Source organism: Gossypium arboreum, chromosome 8 (genome assembly GCF_025698485.1).
Source record: "Gossypium arboreum isolate Shixiya-1 chromosome 8, ASM2569848v2, whole genome shotgun sequence".
NCBI classification, from domain to species: Eukaryota; Viridiplantae; Streptophyta; class Magnoliopsida; order Malvales; family Malvaceae; genus Gossypium; species Gossypium arboreum.
Genome location: NC_069077.1, coordinates 3,219,326 through 3,241,389, shown reverse-complemented (window position 1 = coordinate 3,241,389; position 22,064 = coordinate 3,219,326). Strand labels below are relative to the sequence as shown.

General features: G+C 29.9%; 3 protein-coding genes across 4 annotated transcripts; all 3 read left to right on the top strand.

The window, feature by feature from the left end:
- The first annotated feature begins 5,108 nt into the window (after nt 1-5,108).
- On the top strand, nt 5,109-7,078 carry LOC108484423 (50S ribosomal protein L17, chloroplastic). Its single transcript, XM_017788198.2, has 2 exons — nt 5,109-5,467; nt 6,559-7,078. Exons 1-2 carry the CDS (start codon nt 5,254-5,256, stop codon nt 6,966-6,968), a joined length of 624 nt encoding a protein of 207 aa, XP_017643687.1. The 5' UTR covers nt 5,109-5,253; the 3' UTR covers nt 6,969-7,078.
- Nucleotides 7,079-8,427: 1,349 nt separating this feature from the next.
- LOC108484594 (uncharacterized) lies at nt 8,428-13,777 on the top strand. 2 transcript variants are annotated; one of them, XM_017788439.2, is made up of 5 exons: nt 8,428-8,539; nt 9,989-10,377; nt 10,500-10,537; nt 10,645-10,711; nt 13,133-13,777. In XM_017788439.2, the coding sequence occupies exons 2-5, from the start codon at nt 10,075-10,077 to the stop codon at nt 13,532-13,534; spliced, it is 810 nt and encodes a 269-aa protein (XP_017643928.1). In that variant the 5' UTR covers nt 8,428-8,539; nt 9,989-10,074; the 3' UTR covers nt 13,535-13,777. The 2 variants fall into 2 exon arrangements, with proteins under 2 accessions (XP_017643928.1, XP_017643930.1); XM_017788441.2 differs by lacking the exon at nt 8,428-8,539 and adding an exon at nt 8,599-8,701.
- A 2,982-nt stretch (nt 13,778-16,759) lies between these two features.
- Nucleotides 16,760-20,369, top strand: LOC108484055 (uncharacterized). The gene is made up of 6 exons (XM_017787679.2): nt 16,760-16,945; nt 17,249-17,630; nt 18,297-18,607; nt 18,694-18,756; nt 19,159-19,583; nt 19,886-20,369. The coding sequence occupies exons 2-6, from the start codon at nt 17,305-17,307 to the stop codon at nt 20,156-20,158; spliced, it is 1,398 nt and encodes a 465-aa protein (XP_017643168.1). The 5' UTR covers nt 16,760-16,945; nt 17,249-17,304; the 3' UTR covers nt 20,159-20,369.
- The last annotated feature ends 1,695 nt before the right edge of the window (nt 20,370-22,064 follow it).

The window sequence follows — 22,064 nt, the reverse complement described above, 5'->3', positions numbered from 1 at the left end:
ATGCTCATCCAAAAAAACCCTTAATTTTATTGTATTAGCTAAATTTACTTGGACTACAACGATTATATATTAATGATGCGTTTTACATTGCATGAATCTACTCATTAAAAGAAACATTTGTTAGTGCAATTTGTTTTGTAATCAAATTGTCTTTAGCGGTTTGTATGAGTGAGGTTGCAATAATTATTTCTTGCATAGACTGTTTAATTAATTCAACAATTTCAATATTTATAGTGTCAATATATAGAAATTATATAGATATATGAAGCTACAATTACCAATACACTTGAATGTCATAATTAACTCAACTAGTGCAAAGCACGATTAAATCGATAACTATAATATATATAGACACGGATAAGAATAAATACAGATAGAGTGTGAATATAACCAAACTTAAATCAGAGTTTGAATTGAAACTTTACAAATTATTTATATAAGATTTACAGCTACACTTGAAATCTCTAAGCTTTTAAGATTTCTCGTATTTATATAATTAATTACTAAAATATAGAAAATACTTCTAATGGCTTTAGAATCAAGAAGAAGTAAAAAAAAAATTTAATTAAATTATATATTTTTACGATAATAAAAATATAATTTATTTATTTTAATAGTTTCTATATTTATAATTTTAAAAGATTAAATCAATTTTTATATTTTTAACATATTAAAATTTAAAATTGTGATTATTAATTTAAAATTTTATAAATTATAAAATAATATAATAAAAATTCAAGGGTGTGGGCCCTGCGAACCCCCTATTCTACCTCTGTTTATAACATTCCATCATAATCAGAATTTGGGGGGAAAAAAAAAGCAAATAAAGCTAATGACATTATTGCGACTTGTTTAGAGAGTTGGGAATTTTTACTAAACTAGGACAAAAAAAATAAAAAAAATATCAAAATAATACAAATAAAAAGTTATGTACTAAAATGGTACATTTGGGGTGGTGCCGCCTATGGCAGAGGTGTGACCACCCCATGTCCAATCAAAAATTACTGTTGCTATCTATTAAATGCGGCGCAGGACTGAAATGTAATAATATAATTTATTTAGGGACCTATTACGAATTGTTCCATTTAGAATGACTAGTGAAAAAAAAAAAAGTAGCGGCACCAAACTTAAAATATGGCTAATTCCCTTGTTAGCCCTCCTTATTTATTATTATCTTTTTCTTTCCCTTCAATTCATTATATTATTTTTAAACAAGCCCTTAACCTATTTTTGTAGTTAAATAAGCCCTTAAATTATGGTTTTACTCATAAAACCCTTCATTTTAATATTAAAGTAAATATATTTTGAATTTCAAGCTTTTATCTTAATTTTTGTTGATGCAATAAAATTATATACACTTTAACATCAACATAAAATCTAAAAAGTAATCAAAATTTTTGAAAGAGTAGTTAAGAATATCATGTATATAAGCACTCTTAAGAAATTTTAAATTTTATTTTATTTAATAAACTATTCACATCAACATAAAAGGTGAATTAGTTTATATTTTTAAATAGCTTTACTTTGGGTAAAATATATTTACTTTAATATTAAAATGAAGGGCTTTTATGAGTAAAAACCATAAGTTAAGGGCTTATTTAACTACAAAAATAGATTAAGGGCTTGTTTAAAAATAATATAGTGAATTGAAGGTAAATAAAAAGAAAATAATAAATAAAGAGGGCTAACAAGGAAATTAGTCATATTTTAAGTTTGGTGCCGCCACACTTACAGGCGGCACCTTTATCCTTTTTTTTCACCAGTCATTCTAAATGGAACAATTCATAATAGGTCCCTAACTAAATTATATTATTACATTTCAGTCTTGTGCCGTAATTTAACAGACAATAACAATAATTTTTTATTGGACATGGGGTGGTGGCACCACCCCAAATGTACCATTTTGATATATAACTTTTTATTTGTATTATTTTGATATTTTTTTTTGTCCTAGTTTAGTAAAAATGCCGTTGATATTCAGGACTCAGTCAAATTCCAAATTGCAAATACCTGCTGCAATGGGTTAGCTACGGTAGATCGTACATTTTGTATAATATTTTATTCTACTTTTTAAATTTAATATATTTAAATTCTGACCTATTAATAAATAATCATGTCGGTTTTGTTATCCCTTTCTTGGTAAAAGACCAATGTTTTGGAAAAGGTCTTGGTCCTATAATAATTTCCACGGGTGGGTGGATTTTGTTTTTGAAAAGATGGAGCATTAAATAATAATTATAATATAATTAAATTAAATTATTAAAATATAAATATAAATATAAATATAAATATAAATAAACAATTATCTTGATGTGGTTTAAATTTTTTCAAAATTCATGTTTGTATACCATATATTATGAATATCTTAAAAAGAATATGAAATTATAATTTTTGAAAAATATAAAATTGATAATTGATTGCCAACGAAGTGTTGTTCCAAAATTATAAAAGTAAGTAGTTATTTTGAAAATGCAATTTAATAGTAAAATTGTTTGTGTTGTAGTTTTATTTATTAAGTTTATAATGGTGTATTTAGCGGTGAGTGTATCAATTTTTAATGTACAAAGGTGAGATAAATTATCACAAGGTGTGTGATAAGTTAGAATCACTTGTTGTAAATGTTGAAAAAGTTAAATATTTCTCGAGTGGCTAAATTCTTAAGTTTTATTTGTTTACTATTTACAATTTAGTATTAGAAAAATACCCACTTCCTTATCACTCCTTTCAAGCACTTAATTTATATTACAGTAATAATTTTAAAATAACTATTTACATGCATAAAAATTTAAAATAATAATAATACATATTTTCATACCTTATTCGAACTAATCACAAATTCATATCCAATATCAAAGTTCTAAATTTAGTTGGATAAAATATATATTTATTAAAATTTTATATAAAATTCAAATAAAATTTTAATTAAAATAATAAAATTGATAATTTTAAAACCCATATTTTAGTTTCAAATTTTATTATATATTAATTTTATTACTTTTATATAAAAATAAAAATATTTTATAATAAATAATGGTATAAAAATATAACTTTTAATTCAAGTAATATTTAATTAACTCGTAATTCTGACTAAGTACAAATTAACATGAAGATGATAATTTAGCTTTCTAGATGACTTTGATTAATCTAATAATAAGGAGTAGAAATTATCGACAATTGATGGGACAGTGGGACACTTAACCCAAAAAATATAGTCAGCGGTTTGATTTTATCTTTTTTCTCTCCTTATCAAAATTCAAGTCAAATTAACTCGAATTCATGCATGTATCTATTTAAAAGCCGAATTTCTATTAATAGTTATATTTTGAGGGCGATTGATAAATAAAATTTTGGGTTTTTTAGTTTATTTTATATAATTGAAGTATTTGGTAGTTAAATTTTTAATTATAATATTTGGTGAATAGAGGTTTATAAAAATTTGATGAGCTAAAACCTTAAAAAATAAAAAACGTATGGATAAATAATTTTTTCAACCGTTGATAAGAATGAAATATGTGAAATGACATATTTGACCATATTTGTTTAGAAATTACTCTTTCTGCCATATTCTCTCAAATTTAATATGGGTGCCAAGATATCGGTAGCCCTATTCAAAAAGATTTCACTAATTAATTTATATATACTTAATTTATTTTCAATTTATTTATGTAAAATAATTTTTATGCAATTTAAAAAATTGCAAATAAGGAATTTAAGAAGTATGTTTATTTAAATTTTTAAAAATATTCACTAATTAGATTTCATAATGGATGTTTTAATTCATTGATAACAGTGTTTTATTTCAATAATTTCACTCAATAAAAACTAAAGTATTATAAAAAATACTTAACAATAAAATGTGACATGCTCTTATTTATCATTTTATATATATCAATTTTCAGCTATCAACTATCGACAATTACCAAACAAGGCATTTATATTATACACGAGCCGAGGATTTAATTTTTGTATTTTGAGATTTTTAATCTTAAACAAATTGTAGGTATTATATTTGTCAAGTTAAATTTTACTATTTAAGGTAGAGACATATCCACATTATATCATATTTAAAGAGAATTGCCTACATAAAAGCTTACTTACTAGCTTGAAGGTGCGAATCCAAGTGGATTCTATTAGTTAACAATCATAATAGTAATGGGAGTTCATGTCTTCAACTAATCTACAAATAAATAAAAATTATAAACTTATTGAGTCAAGTGGTAAGAAATTCGATATTCTTTAAATAAAATTTTGGTTTAAGTTCTACAATAGAAAAACAACGTTGAGACAATTTCTCTAATTTTAAAAATCTAATTCCATTTAACTTTAAATTTAATCAAAATCAAATTTTACTAATATTATTTTATTTTATATTAATTATGAAATTAATTTTATATTTTCATTAGTTAAAATAGGGTCGAATTGAGCTTAAACTTTCATACCTAAATGATAATATCATTACTACTAGGCCAAGAAATTATTAGCTTAATTTAAATAATTTTAATCATTTGAAAATATAAATATCGATATTCATCTTGATTCTCAAAAATAAATGGTTGATGGGGCATTTATCCCAAAATAAAGCCATCTCAAATGTTAAAATTGTCTTCCATTTTCCTTTATCATCAGCCAAATTATTTTCAATTTTGTGCATGCATTATACTAATTTGATTTTATGCTATAATTTCATGGATATATATTTGTATATATTCTATTTGTAATGGTAAATTTTTAAAAATGTATGATAAAAATTAAAATATATATTAATATTTTGTTTTTATTTTTGTATAGCATATATATTTTACAATTAATTAAATAAAATTATTTTTATTAAATGAATTTGAAAGATTGGGTTTTAGTTCGATTGATATGAATATTGTTATCAATGTAGAAAGATCTAGGTTCAAGTATGTTGAAGCGTACTATTTTTTTATTTATGAGTTGAGAGAACTTACGGGTAATTCTAAACATTATGTTAAAAAAATCATTTTGCTGAGGAAAAAGTGCAAATTATGTTGGACATATTTTGGATTTGCTTTTGCTGATTTGAGCCCAAGGGAATGAAATGGAGTATTTAGGAACTCCAAGCCCAGCCTTAACATTTTCAATCTCTTTAAGATAAAAGCCCCCCAATTTATTTCACTCGGTTTTCATTGTTCTTCAATTATCCATCCGGTCTTTTTTCTACAACAAATTCCTTATCCATTCTCAGTTTTCATCGATTCCCAAGGCCAACCAAGAAAACCCAGACTCAAAATGGCAATGTCGATGGCAATTGCCACCGATTGTGGAAGTAGTAGGTGGAGTATGGCGTCCTTGAAATCTGCTCTGCCGCGGCTAACTTCCACAGCTTCTTCCATTAAGTTACCATGTCGCCGCCGTGCTCCTCCGCCTGTCAAATCGCCTCAGCTAGTTCGCTCTTTCACTGCTCTCTACCCCGTTAACCCTCTCCATTCCCTCGGTTTCTCTGGTAATTTTGCTTACTGAATAATTGAAAGAATATGCTGAAAAATGTTGTGTTAATCTCTTAATCTTCTAAAAACTAAATGATTTGGTTGAAGATAACTGGTTTATCCGTTTGTTTTTTATTCCATTTCTTGATGCAGAACAGAATTTAGGATTTTATGAGATTACTTTGCTGAATTTGCATGTGATTTTTATGTTATTTCTAGTTTAAGGATTTGAGGGGTGTTTTCCCTTGTATTTTGCTTTAATGTTCTAGTTCTGGTTTCTTGTAGTTTTAGGACTATGAATCAATAATGAATTTACCATGAATTACTGAAATATGGCGGTTAAAAGAACTATCCAATCCCTCTCAATTTCGTAATTGAGCAAATTGGTCCCTCTCCAAAAAAATCAGAGCAATTTAATCTGAGATAATTTCGAGCGAACAATTAAGGACAATTAATCACAAGGTTAATATTTTCCATCAATTGTACATTATTTTGATTGGTGTAATAACAAATTTAGATCTTAAAGTTTACACATTCTGTTAATTTGGTTCTAATTTAACAAATTTATCGTCCAACATTTGTGTCCATGTTGAGGCTGAAAATTTTTTAGAATTAAGGCCAAAATAACAAAAATGTAAACAATGAAGGTTAAATTTGTTATTACACTGATCAAAATTATGTACAATTGACAGAACACATTAAGTTGTGATTAATTGTCCTTGGTTGCTCACTTTTGAAATTGACAGAAATTAAGTTACTCCAATTTTTTTAAGAATGACTAATTTGCTCAATTTCGAAATTGATAGGGACGGGAGAGGTATTTTACCAAATTTGGCTTATATATTGCTTTAAGTTTTACCACTAGATTTTTGAGATTTTGATATTAGGAGAACTAGTTGACTGAACCATAGGTAGAGTTTAAGTCTTTCATTGACATAAATTCTCGATTCGATACTTGAATATTTTAAGAGCTTTGCCTTTGAGGGTTTTGGAAGCTCATATCTTTACATCTATACTTGAATATTCATCGCATAGGAAAGTTCTAATAGATGGTTTTAGTATCTATATCTTTGTTTGTTATGTTACTAATCACACTTAACATTGGCAGGCCTCACCAGCTTTGAGCAAAATTTCACCATAATTGATAACGGTGGCCGATTCTATGCAATGCGGCATGGCAGACGAGTGCCTAAGCTCAACAGACCACCTGACCAGCGGCGTGCACTCCTGCGAGGCCTCACGACTCAGCTCCTTAAATACGGTCGGATCAAAACCACTCGGGCTAGGGCAAGCGCTGTGAGGAAGTATGTAGACAAAATGATCACGTTGGCGAAAGATGGTTCGCTTCACAAACGAAGGCAAGCTCTTGGCTTCATTTATGAGAAACAGATCGTTCACGCGCTCTTTGCTGAGGTACCGGAGAGGTACGGTGAGAGAAATGGTGGATATACAAGAATTATTCGAACCTTGCCTAGGCGAGGAGACAATGCACCAATGGCTTACATAGAACTTGTATAGGTGAGGTTCCTTGCATGATTCTATGAACATTGTTGCCTGTTTTGATACTACATTAATGCTGCTGAACATAAGTTTATCTTGTATGAATGCTAGATGGTGTTTTTGTTAAATTTCATACGAGTTTGATTTTTTCATTGAATCAGAGCTTGATGTATATTAGTATACACGAAAATGATAATATAAATACGATATGAATATAAAATGTGTCTAAATATTCGTAAAATCAATTATTTATATATAAAATTATGTATTATAAAATGTTAAATACAAAAAAAAAAGAGTCAAAACTTGAAATAAACAATTTTTTTCTCTTTTATTTTATAATCATGATCAATATCATTATATAAAATTTCGTGTAATATTTATTATTATATAATATTTGTAACAAAAGTTTTAAAATTCGTCTTATTTTCTAAATCAACAAAAATTGTGGTTGTTGAAATTGGACAGATTGTTTGAACTAAAAATCGATAGTTCAGCCAAAACCTAAAAAGTATTAGACGAAAATTGAATCGATATAAAATTATTTGAATTGAATATAAATTAATTTAAATATTTGATTTGATTTTATAATTTATAAAGTGATTGACTTTATTTCTATCATATTTCTTTGTATTTATTACTTTTTTTCCCTTATTTTTATGTTATTTTTATGATTTCTTTCTAATTATTGACTCATTAATAACTAAAATTTCATAATTAATTTTCTTTATTAAATTCACTTTCTAGTAGTTGATTCTCCGTAAATTTTGTGGTGCTTTCTAACCATCTTTGCAATCCACTTATCCGTGTATAACATATGTAAAACATCAAAATAAATGGCAAAATTTTTATTTTACTTGTTTAATGTACGATAGCCAATTTACTCCTTTTTCTTTCCTATATATAAATGACATGTATTCTGGATATAATACAAACATTGCTAGAATGCTTCTACCTGATTTACTAAAACCCCATTGCTTTGGTTAAAATTTTGTCACTAGTGTGATTGAAACATCTCTGACTGTGATCTAAACACATCTTTAATTTAATTAAGGTTAAATAAAATTCAATTCAATTAAAAAATTTAAATTTTAAATTCATCAAATCAAATTATTTAATTTTTAAAATCAACTTTAATAAGGATATTGTTTTTTAAATTTGAATTGTGTTGAATTTTTACACCAAAGAATACCTGAAAAGTAGAATAAGCAAAATGATATTCTAAGTTTAAGGTATAATTTTTATTTTGGGTAAATTATAAAATAATCACTCCCATTGGTTTTTTTTTTTTTTTGCTACTAATGTTATACACTTGTAAAGATATGATCACCCATAATTAAAATTTGTTATAGCCTTAAGGAATAATTATAGTCAAAGTATTTAATTTGATACTTTCACAAATTTTTAACAATAATTATAAAAATTTCTTTAAAATTTCTGAAAATTCATTATTTATTTTTAAAATTATAATTAAGTAAAAAATTAAAATTCATAATTTCAAAATCCCTGTCCCAATTTCAGCCGCTCGTCTTCCCCGATACTCTTCTATTCCATTTTCTGCTGCTACGGTAACTGTCACTCCTAGCAAGGTATCTTTCCTTCTTGCTTAATTTTTTATTTCGTTTCTTTCAATTGATTACGAGTCATAATTGTATTGTTTTTTTATTTATAAATTATAGTACCAAAGCGTATCTATTTTACGTACAATTGCCAAACTTCCTCTGTCCACCTTTTCTGATAAACCGTATCAAGTTAAGCAACTAATTTTAGCTTAATGTTTAAATGTTACCCTTTTTTTCTTTTATGTACACTTTGGGTTCTTTTTAATCTTTGCTTATTCGAAATGGGTATTTGACTTCCATAGCTGATAACTTCAAACATGCTATATTTAAGGACATGTTTTTTTTTTCATTTAATTGTTTGTTTTAGTTGATCTTATCTATGGGTTTTGTGAGATATAGCTTATTTTGTGCTTTGAATTACATGTTTTAAGTTTTAACTAGTGGTCCGTTGCATTTGCTGGTAATATGCGTAGGATGTGTTAATGGTCCGTTGCATTTGCTGGTAATAAGTGGAAGGTTTTGGTTGCTTTAGTTGTAATTGTTGGGTTCATATATATGTCAGGCAAATTTCCTTAAATTTCACATAAAAGTGCTTTTAATAAAATTCATAATATAATTTCTTTTGTTGTAGTGGAGACATGAATCTCCTGTGTCTATTATTTCTCATGTGGGCATGTTCCTTCTCTTTGTTTTAACTTTTGATTCTTGCTTGACCAGAGTCAACTGTGTCCTCCATTTCGGCTTCTGTTCTCTGTTCCAAATTAGAAGCCATTTCTCAGCTTCTTCACAAATGGAAGTTGTTTCTTGATGTTTTTCAACTCTGTGTTTATTTCTTTTGAGTTTGCTATCTGTTCTTTATTTCTCTTAAAGGTTGTGTCATTTGCTTGCTTTAGCTGTTCAAATGGTCTAGATTTCTACAGTACTTTACTGCTGCTATTATTATTAGTATATTTTTCTCTGATTTTCAAAGATTTGATCCATTTTGTGCACTGTATGTATAGGCTTACGAATTTTCAATTATTTAGGAACAATTGCTAGCTGCATTAAAGCGGCCAAAGTTAACTTATAGTTATTTGGCATAGAAACCAACAATTTTTTTCTTCAATGAACAAATGACAAAGTATAATGTTTGAGTTATGTCTATGTTTTCACTTTAGTTTTCTAACAGTAGCTTTTGATTTTTTACCATGTAACTCGAAGAAATATATTCGACTTGGTTCGGAAAATTTTTAAATTGAGTATGATTGGTAAAATAGTACTCGTTAATTCGACTAAGTTGAACTTTTTTCGCTCGATTTGATTCAACCCAATCAAACGCTCACCTCTAAATTTAATACCATTTCAGTGAGAATGCATTTTGGTCTTAAATTCTAAGTGCACCGAAGGCCCTTTGATTTTCAAAGACTGAATTTTGTTTGAAAGAAAATATTTGGTAAAATTTTTATTATTAATCTACATTTCATTTTTGTGCCACAGTTACAGACAGTGAGAAAGCGTACAACAGAACAGGGGCGAAGAAAGAGATTAAGATAACACTAACAGAGCGACAAGGAACATAAAAAATGGTATTGCACTGTGGTACATCGATTCCGATTACCAAACCCTTGTTAACCTTCTCTCATCGTCGCAAACCCAAACCTAAACACCAATTTTCACCAAAACCATCAAAATTCAGTTGCCTTGTAGACAATATTGGGGTTGATGATATTGTTCAACTCGCCCATAACAAGGTGCTGGTGGCAGCTGCTGCATCGGCAGCAATTGGGCAGCTCTCAAAGCCATTCACTTCTGTTCTTCTTTATGGAAAAGATTTTGATTTCAAAACTGCTTTTCAAGCTGGAGGCTTCCCTTCTACCCATTCCTCTGTAATGCCCCTTTTGCCTTTCTTTCTCTTTGGTAACACTTCATTTCTTCAGTCACTTTGTTTTTGTGACCATTTCAAGATTCTGCCCTCATCTTTATCTTATCTTATCTTATTTACGGACAGTCTGTTGTGGCTGCTGCAACTAGTCTGGCTCTTGAAAGGTATTTGCTCTTGTCTAACGATTCAAACTTTCCTTATATTTAGTTTTATGCCTCTAGAATTGGAATTCTTTTCAAACTCTTTATACCTATATTTATGTATATTTCAGGGGTTTCTCTGATTCAATTTTCGGGGTGACGCTGGTCTACGCAGGCCTTATCATGTATGATGCTCAGGTATGCAAATGCTCTATTGTGGTTTTTTCCTTGTTTGTATGAATGCTATCTGGGTCACCTGTTTTGCTTTGCAAAGTTTCAGTTCTGCCGCACTGGACTTTCATCTTATCCCTTTCAATGATGTTGTTTTTAGTGATGGTTTGGTCTTGTATCATGTGGATTCTTGGCAATAGCAATATAATCTTCTTTCTTTATATATATGAAGCAAAGTTTTCCTACATTTCCGCACTATTCTCTATAGACAGAAACAAAAGCGTCAACCATTAGTTAAATTAATCCCCATTCTCTACTCAGTAATTCTTGACTTGGAACATTCACAATAACTTTGCAATAATACAATCTATTCCTTACCACTCCTTCGATTAGTGTGAATAAGTCCTGAACTTGCCTTGGTGTACTTCTATGAAGTCTTCTGTTCCTTTCTCGACAAAGCGCATAAACATAAGCATTCCATGTAAGTCGAATGAAGCTTGAATAGGTTTTCCTCTGATTTTCCAAAAATCCAAGTAATAGCATCCTGCCGTGTCTTTTGTACAAAATTCATATTGCAGGCCTGCAATATGTTGTCCAAAAGCAGCCTCGAATAAGAACATTAACAAAAAAAATATGAATTCTGGCCTCCAGCTCTACTCCATATAAGCTGCACTATGGGGGAGTTTGATGACTGACCCTAGGAAATCTTCCTGCTTTTTATGGGAAGTCTAGCCTGAAATGCTAACCAAGAGATAAAGGAATGGCATGGTATACAAAAATTGCACCATATTAGTTTATGCCAGGGAACCTTTTCCTGTTTGTGTCTGCACGGTTCTTAAAATTCGCTTGCTTCGAAATTTGGTCCATCCCAATCCCATTGCCTAAGATCCCCTTGTTGCACCCCTAGTTGTGGAATCCAACTTCTAAGCTGACCAGTTTTTTCCACGCCCATTTGTGCCATTGGAGTCACTGAGCTTGCATAACATTGCAACCCTTCTAAGGCATATTGATTAACCCATGCAACCCATAATGAGTGAGTCAGCCTTCACTAATACCATCCACAGATTGCTCATCAAATGGCTCTATTTTAAGTCGCAAGATCTTTAATGCCAAGGCCTCCTTCAGATTTTTGGTGGCAAACCCCTTTCCAACTCACTCTAGCACCTTTAGTTGAGCCATCAATACCTTTCTAGAGGAATGAGTTGCATAACTAACGATCTTTCAGATTTCTACACCTAAAGTGTTGCAAACTAAAAATTACCGTTGAATAAGTTGTAACCTTTCATCAAAGGAAGGGCATTTAGCTGTCCAACTTCGAATTCTTTGAGTAATTTTCTCAATAAGAGGAGTGCAATCCCTATGTGTCAAATTTCTTGTTACCAATGGTACACTAAGGTACCTAATAGGAAGGGTTCCCATTTCCAGATCAGTTTGCTTCACAATCTTCTATAACTCATTCTGACATATTCTAACACTAAATAACTCACTCTTAGAGTTGTTCATTTGCAGTTTTGATATTTTATAAAAATATTCAAAATATTACTAATAGCAAGAACTGATTCGAACAATCCCTTTGTGAACATTAGCAAGTTATCTGCGAAACAGAGTATGGTGAGCTACAATTTTTTACATTTTGGGTGTTACACGGACACTCCACTTGCATCAACAGTATTTATAAGCCTGAAAGCACATTCATCCCTATGATGAACAAGTATGGAGACAAAGGGTCCTCCTGCCTAACCCCTTTTGCTCCTAAACTATCATCTTAACCACTGATCATTTTGGTTGAGAGGCACTTGTGATAACTACGTTATGCATTTGAAACTCAGGTTGCTAAAATCCTTGACATTGTTTCCAGTATGGGGATGCATTTGTGGCTAGTTGCTTTTGCTTTAGTCCAACTGTACTATTGTAGTAATGCAAGATCCTTGCCACTTGTATATTTGTAATATATTTTGTACATATAGTGTATATATGTTCAACATAAGCACACAAATAGACATACATAATTTTCAATTATATATATGTATATATATTCAACGTGCACTGATAGGTCCTCTATGCAGCTTTTGTTTCACTATTCTGTATTTTTACTTCCTGTTTGATTGACAGATTCTGCTTTATATTAGTTTAAGAGTTGTAGGAGGAGAAAAAGAATAGAATGCATATGAACTTAGTGAGTAGAAACCTCATAAGGTCTTGTTTTATTCATCATCTGTATTTATACATCTTCTCAACATATACTTGATCAATGTTTCCAGAAGTGGGTGTCTTTGATTTGTTTAAAATACCATCATATCCCTGGTGATATACATGGACATGGCTAGTTAAAGCTGTGTTATCTTCTTTGGTCTACGTGTATACAATATAACTTGGTTATCTGTTAGTAAAAATATTAGCAGGACAGTTTGGTAGAATCTGAAGTAGTCATAGATGTCGGTTTTGTAGGGGGTGCGAAGAGAAGTAGGCAATCATGCAAGAGCACTAAATACAATGTTACCCAAGGTAGAGGTTAATTCAGTTGTCTATGAGGATCGAGATAACTTGATTGATTCTCGAGAAAAAAGTTCAGAGAGGCTTGGCCCTATATTATCCAAGAACTCAAGTTCTTCAACTTCAAAAAATGCGAATGTTCCGGTATTAATTGCTTCTGAGAAAGAAACAAGGCAAACTAAAGAGGCAGCAGCATCGTTTGAGTTTGCAGCAAATGATTATGAAGGTTTAGAAGGTGATGCCAATTATCGTCAAGTTCGACTGAAAGAATCGATCGGACACACAGAGGTTGAAGTCATAGCGGGGGCATTATTAGGTTTCGCGGTAAGCTTGGCAGTATATTCTATAATTACGTGACATTATACGTTTTGTGCTATATATATATATATATATTGCGCATTATTTTTTTTTTAAAAGAAAAGGAATTCTTTAAGCAAAGTCGGCTGTTCCAAATTAGCAAAGAGGGAGATAGATAGGTGAGTCCAAAGTTATATTCTATACAAAACCCCCTTTGTATACTTTCTGAATTACACAATGCAGAAAACTTGTAGAAATCAGACTTTGCAAGCTCTAATATGTTATTCAGTATTTTGTCTAAAATCCCGATATATATGTGTGTGTACATATAATACATCCATTGAAGATTCGTTTGGGTCTTGGCCGTTGCTACTTCTGTTGAACCATCGTCTCTTCCAATTAGGGGTGTTCAAATTTCGGTTAAAACTGAATTAATTGATCGAACCAATCTAATTCGGTTAATCGTCGGTTAACAATCTAATTCATTCGGTGGTAGATTAATGATTTTTTGAAAGTTTAGTTATCGGTTAACTCGGTTTGAAATCATGTATTTAACTGAACTTAATAATTAATAATACAAATTATATGTAGTTTTAATTTGGTTAATTCAAATAATTCAGTCATATAAATATTATCAATTTATTTATTTTTATATGTTTTATTCTTGTTTTAATAAAAAATAAAATTATATAAATTTCGGTTAGATTAATGTTTTTGAAAAAATTTCAGTTCGATAAACGATTAAAAGATTAAAAAATTCGATTAATTCAATTAATATTAATTTGATTCAATTAACCGAAAAATTAGCCATTTGAACACCTATACTTCCAACCATCTTTTCAACCATATTCATTACCACCACTCATTCTAAGGGTGGGTTTGGGGCAGTGGTGTGGTGCGGTACGGTGCGGTGCAGTGCGTTTAGCTTACTTTTTGTATCAAGATACAGTATTGCTATAGTATCTAATCTCACCGTCACCACTGTTTTTATACTAACAGCAGGTAAATGCACCGCCCATCCAAACTCAACCTAAACTTAACTCACCAAACTCTTCATTATTCAACAATCACCTTCAACATACCCGCTACTGTTCATCATCACTGACCACCGCATTGCTTAAGGTTCTGTTCAGCCACTAATATCTTCATACGCCTGAACCCAATAAAAATACTTCTAATATTAAGTGTTAAATGCGAATTGATATTTTCTGTTAAAAATTTTATTTATTTATATTATTACAAATGATATAGCTGATAGAATAACTAAACAATAATATGTAGTACGACATGTAAAGACTAATTTTTAATGTAAAAATAGATAAAATTTTTAATAGAAAGATTTGATCTAACGATAAAAATTAATTTACAAAAGAAACAAAATGTAATTCAACTCTTAATACAAGAGTTTTCATAATATTTTTACCACTTGTGCCCAACCAGCAACCAATAAACAAAGCAACAAATATTAACAAAAACAAAAAGAGAGGCCTTAAAATAGAACTTAAAAAAAAAAGTCGGAATACAAGAAAGAAAATAAGTGGGTAAGAGAATAAGAAAAGAGGGGAAACACCTTAATATATAATTAAATTAAATTAAACATAAATTTAAAATATTTAATTTTAATTTATCTTAAATATATATTTTTATAAAAAGTCAAATATATTTAATATTATAACAATTTATTATGTAATTAAATTTTCATTATTTTGTAATTAAAAATAGATAAATGAATAAACAAAAACAAAATAAATAAATAAATAAATAATATGATTATTTAAAATTTCCTTAATAAATAAATATAAAGGGGTTTACAAGATTTTTTTTAACAAAAGGAATGAACTCATAAAAAATAAGTATATTTTACAGTAACCCGAGAGATTAAATCTCTTTAATTAAAAATAGTTTATTTTTAAAAGATTTTATTTAAAAGTAAAACTGAGGGTTTTAAAGTCTTTTCCTGCACTTCTGTAAGTATAGAAACCGACTCCTTCTTAAATATCAAGCGTAAATTACACTAATGGTTTCTAGATTTTGTTTATAATTACGTTTTAGTTATCTAATTTTCAAAAATTACATAATAGTCACTAATATTATCAATTTGTTATATTTTAGTAACTTATTTATTAACTTTCTTTTAAGAGAATGGTATGAAACATTAACTCAAAAGGTAAATAATTAATTGGGTTTTGGAATTATAATTAAAATATGATTTTGATATTTTAAAACTTATTCTTCACTGTAATTTAAAAGATTAAAAATCTTAAAAAATATAAATATATAAATTATTTAAAATTCTAAATATATTATAAAAATTATAAAAAAATTCTTTAAATTATTTGTCTCGAACAACGGGCTTTGTAAATGGAGAATATTAAGTAGAAAATTTGCTTAATATAACATATAGTATTTGAACTTGATAATTTTTTCTAATTTAGTACCTAAATTTTTTTGATCTAATTTAGTACCTGAACTTGACACATTTTCCAAATTTAGTATCTAAACTTGACACTTTTTCTTAAGTTAGTACTTAAACTTTTTGGGGACTAATTTGGTAACTGAACTTGACTCTTTTTTCTAAATCGGTACCTGATATTTTTTTGTTTGATTTGGTACTTGTCAAACGTTTTACAAATTACTCCAATATACTAACAATGTTATTTTTTTATGAGGTAGCAAAATAATCAAGTATGACCGACATCCCATGATGATATGATATATTTTTTATATTTTATATGTTCAATTACTTTTAGTTTTATTTATTTAATCAATTGGTTTATTAATTGAAAATAATGAATTTCTTTTAATTTGAGGTTTTAAAATATTTTTTATTTAATATTAATTAGTTAAGCATAGCTCAATACCTTTTATTTTAACATGAATTCCTCTAATACTTACAATATTTTTGTAGCATAACAAAAAAAAAACCATTAGTGTTTTGCATAATTTGGATAACATTTGATAAATTTAAGTACCAAATTGAACATAGAAAGAAGCTTAGGTACCAAATTAGGAAAAAATGCCAAGTTCAAGTACCAAATTGGGCCCAAAGAAATTTAAGTACCAAACTAGGAAAAAGTGTTAAGTTCAGGTACCAAATATTATATTTAGCCCAGAAAATTCTACAGATAATGAGCCAGTGATCCTTTCAATAATGTTAGCTATCTTGTATAAAAAAAAATAATGTTAGTTATCAAGACGTAATTTTAGACAAAGTTTAGGGACCATTGATGCAATCTAAAAAGTAAAAATGGGGGGTTTTAAGTCTTTTCCAACAGTTGTATATAAGTATAGAAATTGATTTCCTCTTAAATGCCAAATATCAGAATTCAGAAGAAATCGATTTTCTTTAAAAAAATCCCGACCCACTTTCACTCACCACCTCCCCGCCGCCAAACAAGCCTCTCCGCCGCCTCCTCCGTCAGTCCTGCACTCATGCCTTCAAGTTTCCCGCGTGCCAGGAAACTAAATAAGGTAAATTTTTTAGCCCCTAAACTTAACTTGAAACGTTGATTTCTACTTGAGATATTGGCGTCAATTTTGTTCACACCGCTATTGACGTCTTTAGCGGTGGCGCCACCGCTATTTGAAACCCTTGACTTCTTTTTTGGTGACTGCTAAATTTGAATTTCTTTTTTACAATCTTGATCAATGGGTTTGGTTTATTTTGAAAAAGATTAAACGTTTGAATGATTAAAAAAGATATATTTTTTGTTTACAGGTTTAGTTTATTATCTTAGTGATATGATTTAATTTGTTAATTTTGAATCTTGACAGGGTTTAGGTGACTGGTTTTGACTGAGGATTTAAGTTAAGGTTTTGGGTGTCTTTATATGGGTCCTGACTTGAATCTGACCGAGAAAGCCACTTCGATAGTGGTTTCGACTGACAAGGAAAGCTCTGCCCGAAATAAAGAAAACAAGGGGATGCAAGGAAACATTGGTTTAGAGGTTGATCTTATTGAATGCATGGATTCTGTTGAGTCTGAGATGGTTGATGTTGAATGCCAGGATGCTACTGAGTTTTCGAGTTCTTTCAGTGACACAATATCTGGGGATGAGGATGGTTCGATTGTGAATGATGAAGTTGAATCACCTCTGCCGCCCCTGAGGCTGTTTGGATCGTTATCTGATGGTTGGAATGGACATTTTCAGATGGGGTACTCTTTTGCTTTAAATTCTTCTTTCCTGTTTCTATTGATTTTTAATAATGCACTACTCTGGGAGTGTAAACGAGAAACTTGTGCTTGCAAGTTTCTCAGGTTTTAATCACTGTTGAGTTGCTTGACTTGAGTAGTTCAGGAGCTTACTCAAGCTTTTGAAGTTGATCTTGGGAATCGAGCTTATCTTCTACTAGGTACAGGTGAGCTAATCGAACAAGCTTGAGCTGTTGGAGTTTTACCTCAAATCAAGCTTGAGGCATGATTTTGAGCCTCAAATTTCAAGCCAGGAATGAGTTTCTTACAGCTTGAACTTGACTCAGTTCAATTACGCTCCTATATTAGTCTCCCTTTCATGTGAACATTCATTTCGAATGACCTAATATTGACCCTCCAAGGACTTCCAAATTACTGAAACTGTGTAAAAAGAACATCATTGATATCAAGAAGTTATCTCCTTTAACTTGTTACAATGAACTGGTGCCCTCAAGAATATTTCCATATGTGGATCATTGACCATCATATTTGATGGATTATTATTATTTTTTTCTTTCCTTCAGCTTAATAGTCCAAGTAATTGCAAACAAATAAAAATTTTCATCTTTGTGAAGTGCATTTTTTCCCCAGTTAGATGTCAAATAATTATTATTTTTTCTTCTTAACCAGGAAGAGAAGGTTAACGGATCACTGGAGGAGGTTTATTCATCCTATTGAGTGGCGCTGCAAATGGTTGGAAATTAAACTTTGTGAACTTAAGTCTCAGGCACTCAAGTACGAGAGAGAGCTCGCAGAATATGATAAAAGTAAGCAGTTTGAGTTTGGAAGGGTTACCTCTGAAGGTTTTGATGCAAAGTCGCGAGCTTTTCCTTCAAAAGCTCAAAGAAAAGAAGTAATGAAGAGGAGGAAGAGAAAACGAGTAGAAGATACCACAGATGTGGCAACATATATGTCACATCATAATATATTCTCGTATTACGGTATGGAGCTTGTTATTATTCTTTATATGGTGTTTATTATTTTAAAAAAAGAACAAATCTAACTAAGTTTCTCTGGTGCCAATTAGAAAGTAAGAAATCCATTGATGCTGCCGCTGCTTTTGCTTTGGTTGATGACGGGGGCGATTTAGGTAAGAAGTAAAAATTATTTTTCTCCACGAGTGCATATTATAGCTTACATGTTAAGGCTGTGAATGATTAATAAACATTGTGTGCCATAAGTGTTCCTTTTTAGTTTAGTATACAATTAGGTTTAGCCTATTTAACCCTATAAGATCTAACTCTTTCAACTAGGGATGGCTGTGATATTATGTTTATTATATTTGGTTTTATATATTAATGCGTATTTAGCTTAGAAGTTGATGTTGCTGGAACTTTTGAAGTTCCGAAACTTTATTATTATTATTTTTTTAATATAGCAAAAAATGATTTCAGTAGACTTAAATATGAAATTTTGGCTGCAGAGATTATCCTCAATATTATAATTTTATACTGAGGTGATAATAGAACAATCCATCTCATGATTTCTACAGATAATAAAACGATTGATGGCTATGATGAAAATGGATGCAATGATGGATGGCCTTATCAATCCAGAGATGGTGATGATTTGATGGAGCAGATCCTTCGGAAGACTGAACGCCTACAGTCAAGAGTTCGGATACTAAAGACAAGAATGGACAAAGTTGTGAGCGAAAGTCCTCAAAAGTTCTCATCTATCAACATGTTGAGTTCGGTTGTACAGTCTGATGCATTGAACAATTCTGAAAGTCATCATTATGCTGAGAAAGATGATCGGAATAGTTTGCAATGTACCACATCCCGGCATACATCTGAGTGTCTTATGTGGGATGATTTTATGCCTGAAAGTTCACTTTCAGGTCAGGCAGAGTTGGCCACTCTCCCAGATATGATCAGGAACATGAGTCAGTGTCTGCTCGCGTTTTCGTCGGAAAATGTAAGTTTTATGTTCTAACATAATTTTGCTGCATTTTAAATCTGAGTTTTATTATTGAAGTACCCATGTTTACTTTCATGTCCGACACTCGTGTGGACATGAGGTATTGGGATATGACCTTAAAGGACCTTCCAATCAACAAGAAAGAGGAAAAAAAAAAAAAAACTTAGTATACCTATTCCGGATATATACTCATATCTAACACTCACACTTGAGTTCCTTATTGTTGATATTGTCTTGTACGAGCTATGCTACTATTGTTTCTTTCATGACTGAACTTATATTCGGTCCTATATGTACAGATCGAGGCAGATATTCTAATACCTAACCAGGCAGCGGAGGAGGAGTTGCGTAGTTTCGGAAGTTGTATAACCCAACAGGCAGAGAAGCCTCACGTATTGATAGACAACTCGAAGTTGAAAACTGTTCCTGGAGACAACTTGCAGATTAACAACACCTCTCTTCAACCAAATGTGCAGCCACCATTTTTGAATTCAAAGCAAGCTGATAATGAAAGGGCCAGTGGGGTTAAAAAGTCGGACCTAAGTGGATGGAGCCGGAGATCCTCGGGTTAACTGGATTTACGGAAGTCAACTCACATTTCACATAGTTGAAATGGAGAAAAAGAGGTTTTTAAAGTTCTTCAGTTTTGATATAAATATATGTAAATGGCAAGTGTGCATTCTGCTTTCCTCTCCCATTTCTTCCGCAACTTATATTACCTGTACATGCTACTTCTCACTCTACCTATAATATAACATCATACATGTTCAGTTCTTATATAAATATATACATATCCAGCAATTCTGTGTTCGTAATCATATTGGCTTTAGTCGGGTCCGGGTGAAGTTATGTTACTCAAATTCAAGTGCCTCCGAATTCAAATGACATGACGTCATGAGGATATTTTATTTTAAAGATAAATATTAGAACTATATGTAAACTTTAATATAATATATGTGTAATATTATAAGGGAATTTGTATATGAAATTTGTATTCAATATAATTTTCACAAAATCATGATCAACATTATTTAATTGACATAATTTTTTATTTATGTATTGTTTATATAAATAATTGTATTAATTCAATAATTGTGTACAATTAGATTAAAATTAAATTGTTAATTTTGTCTTTCTTTTGAGTTATATTTAACTTTTAACGTTTTAAAATGGGTTAAATTTGATTATTAAGTTTTTATTTTTTAGTTAACTTTTTAAACATTACAGTTTTCACTTTTACTTTTAAGCAGGTGATTTCAATTTTATTTTCTATTATCATAATTATTTTCAAAAATTAAAAATTGTAAAATAAATTAACATATAGATAAATTAAATTTATTTTTATTGTACTTTAATTAAATAAAATTTTCATTTAAAATTTTTCAAAATTATTAAATATATTTTAATTTATAAACACAAAATCATCCCATGCAATCGGTTAAAAACTAAAGTATATATAAATGTAAGATTATGATTAAAATCCGCATTAAGTCTATTATAAATTATAGATATAAAACAAACAAAAAAATCGTTTGACGTTAAATATTTGAGAATTTTTTCAACAATTCATCACCAAAGTGTTTTTTTTTTCCGCTTAAATACTTATTGAGTCTCTAAATTTGTCACTTTCCTTTAATTTGGTATGTCTATATATATATATATATATATATATATATATTGTCTTAAATGGATGCCCAAATTTCATTCTATCAAGACGTGGGCAATGGCAATGTTTTCTTCTTAGCAATTATCCTTTGCAAACCTACAAAATTTATCAAGATTTTTAATATTTCCAAACCCTTTTACCGATTTAATCTTCTCAAAACCCAGACATAAAAGACATTTTGGCAATGCTTTTTAGCATTTACAAATTTCTGGGTTTTCCCATCATTTCTCTCTCAAAAAGAGTAAAATGGCAAAACCGAAACCTTTATGCTTACTTTCCCTAGTCGTTCTGTGCCTCATTTCCATTTCAGCCGCCGAGACGACCTACATCTCGCTGGATTGAACTTTTCGTTGGTGCATGTAACAAAGTTGATAAGGGAGTTGAATCTGTTTCTTGAGAAATCAACATCGTTGATGAAGATCCAGTTTCATTGCCACTGGTGGAGAATCAATTTAAGTTCCCAAATTTGACAGTGCTTAGTGGGATTTTAGTCCAGTATTTGGGTTTGCTTCTGGGAAATACCCACATTGAGGCTGGTTGTTTAGTTTGAGATTTATCTTTTTCCTTTTCTGTATGATAAGTGGGTGTGCCAATTTCAAAGATTTCAACTTTATTGCTGAGAAGGTGAAGTTGAAATGTTTCTTTTCTTTTCTCCAAAATATATTTCCTGTTGACAACTTTGCAAGGATTTTAAAAAAAAAAAAAAGTTAAAAATTCTCAAGAAAAACGACTGATCATCAATGGTGAAATATCAAACAATTTAGAAAACTTTATAGTCATTAGTTACTAAAATCAACTAAGATTTTAATATG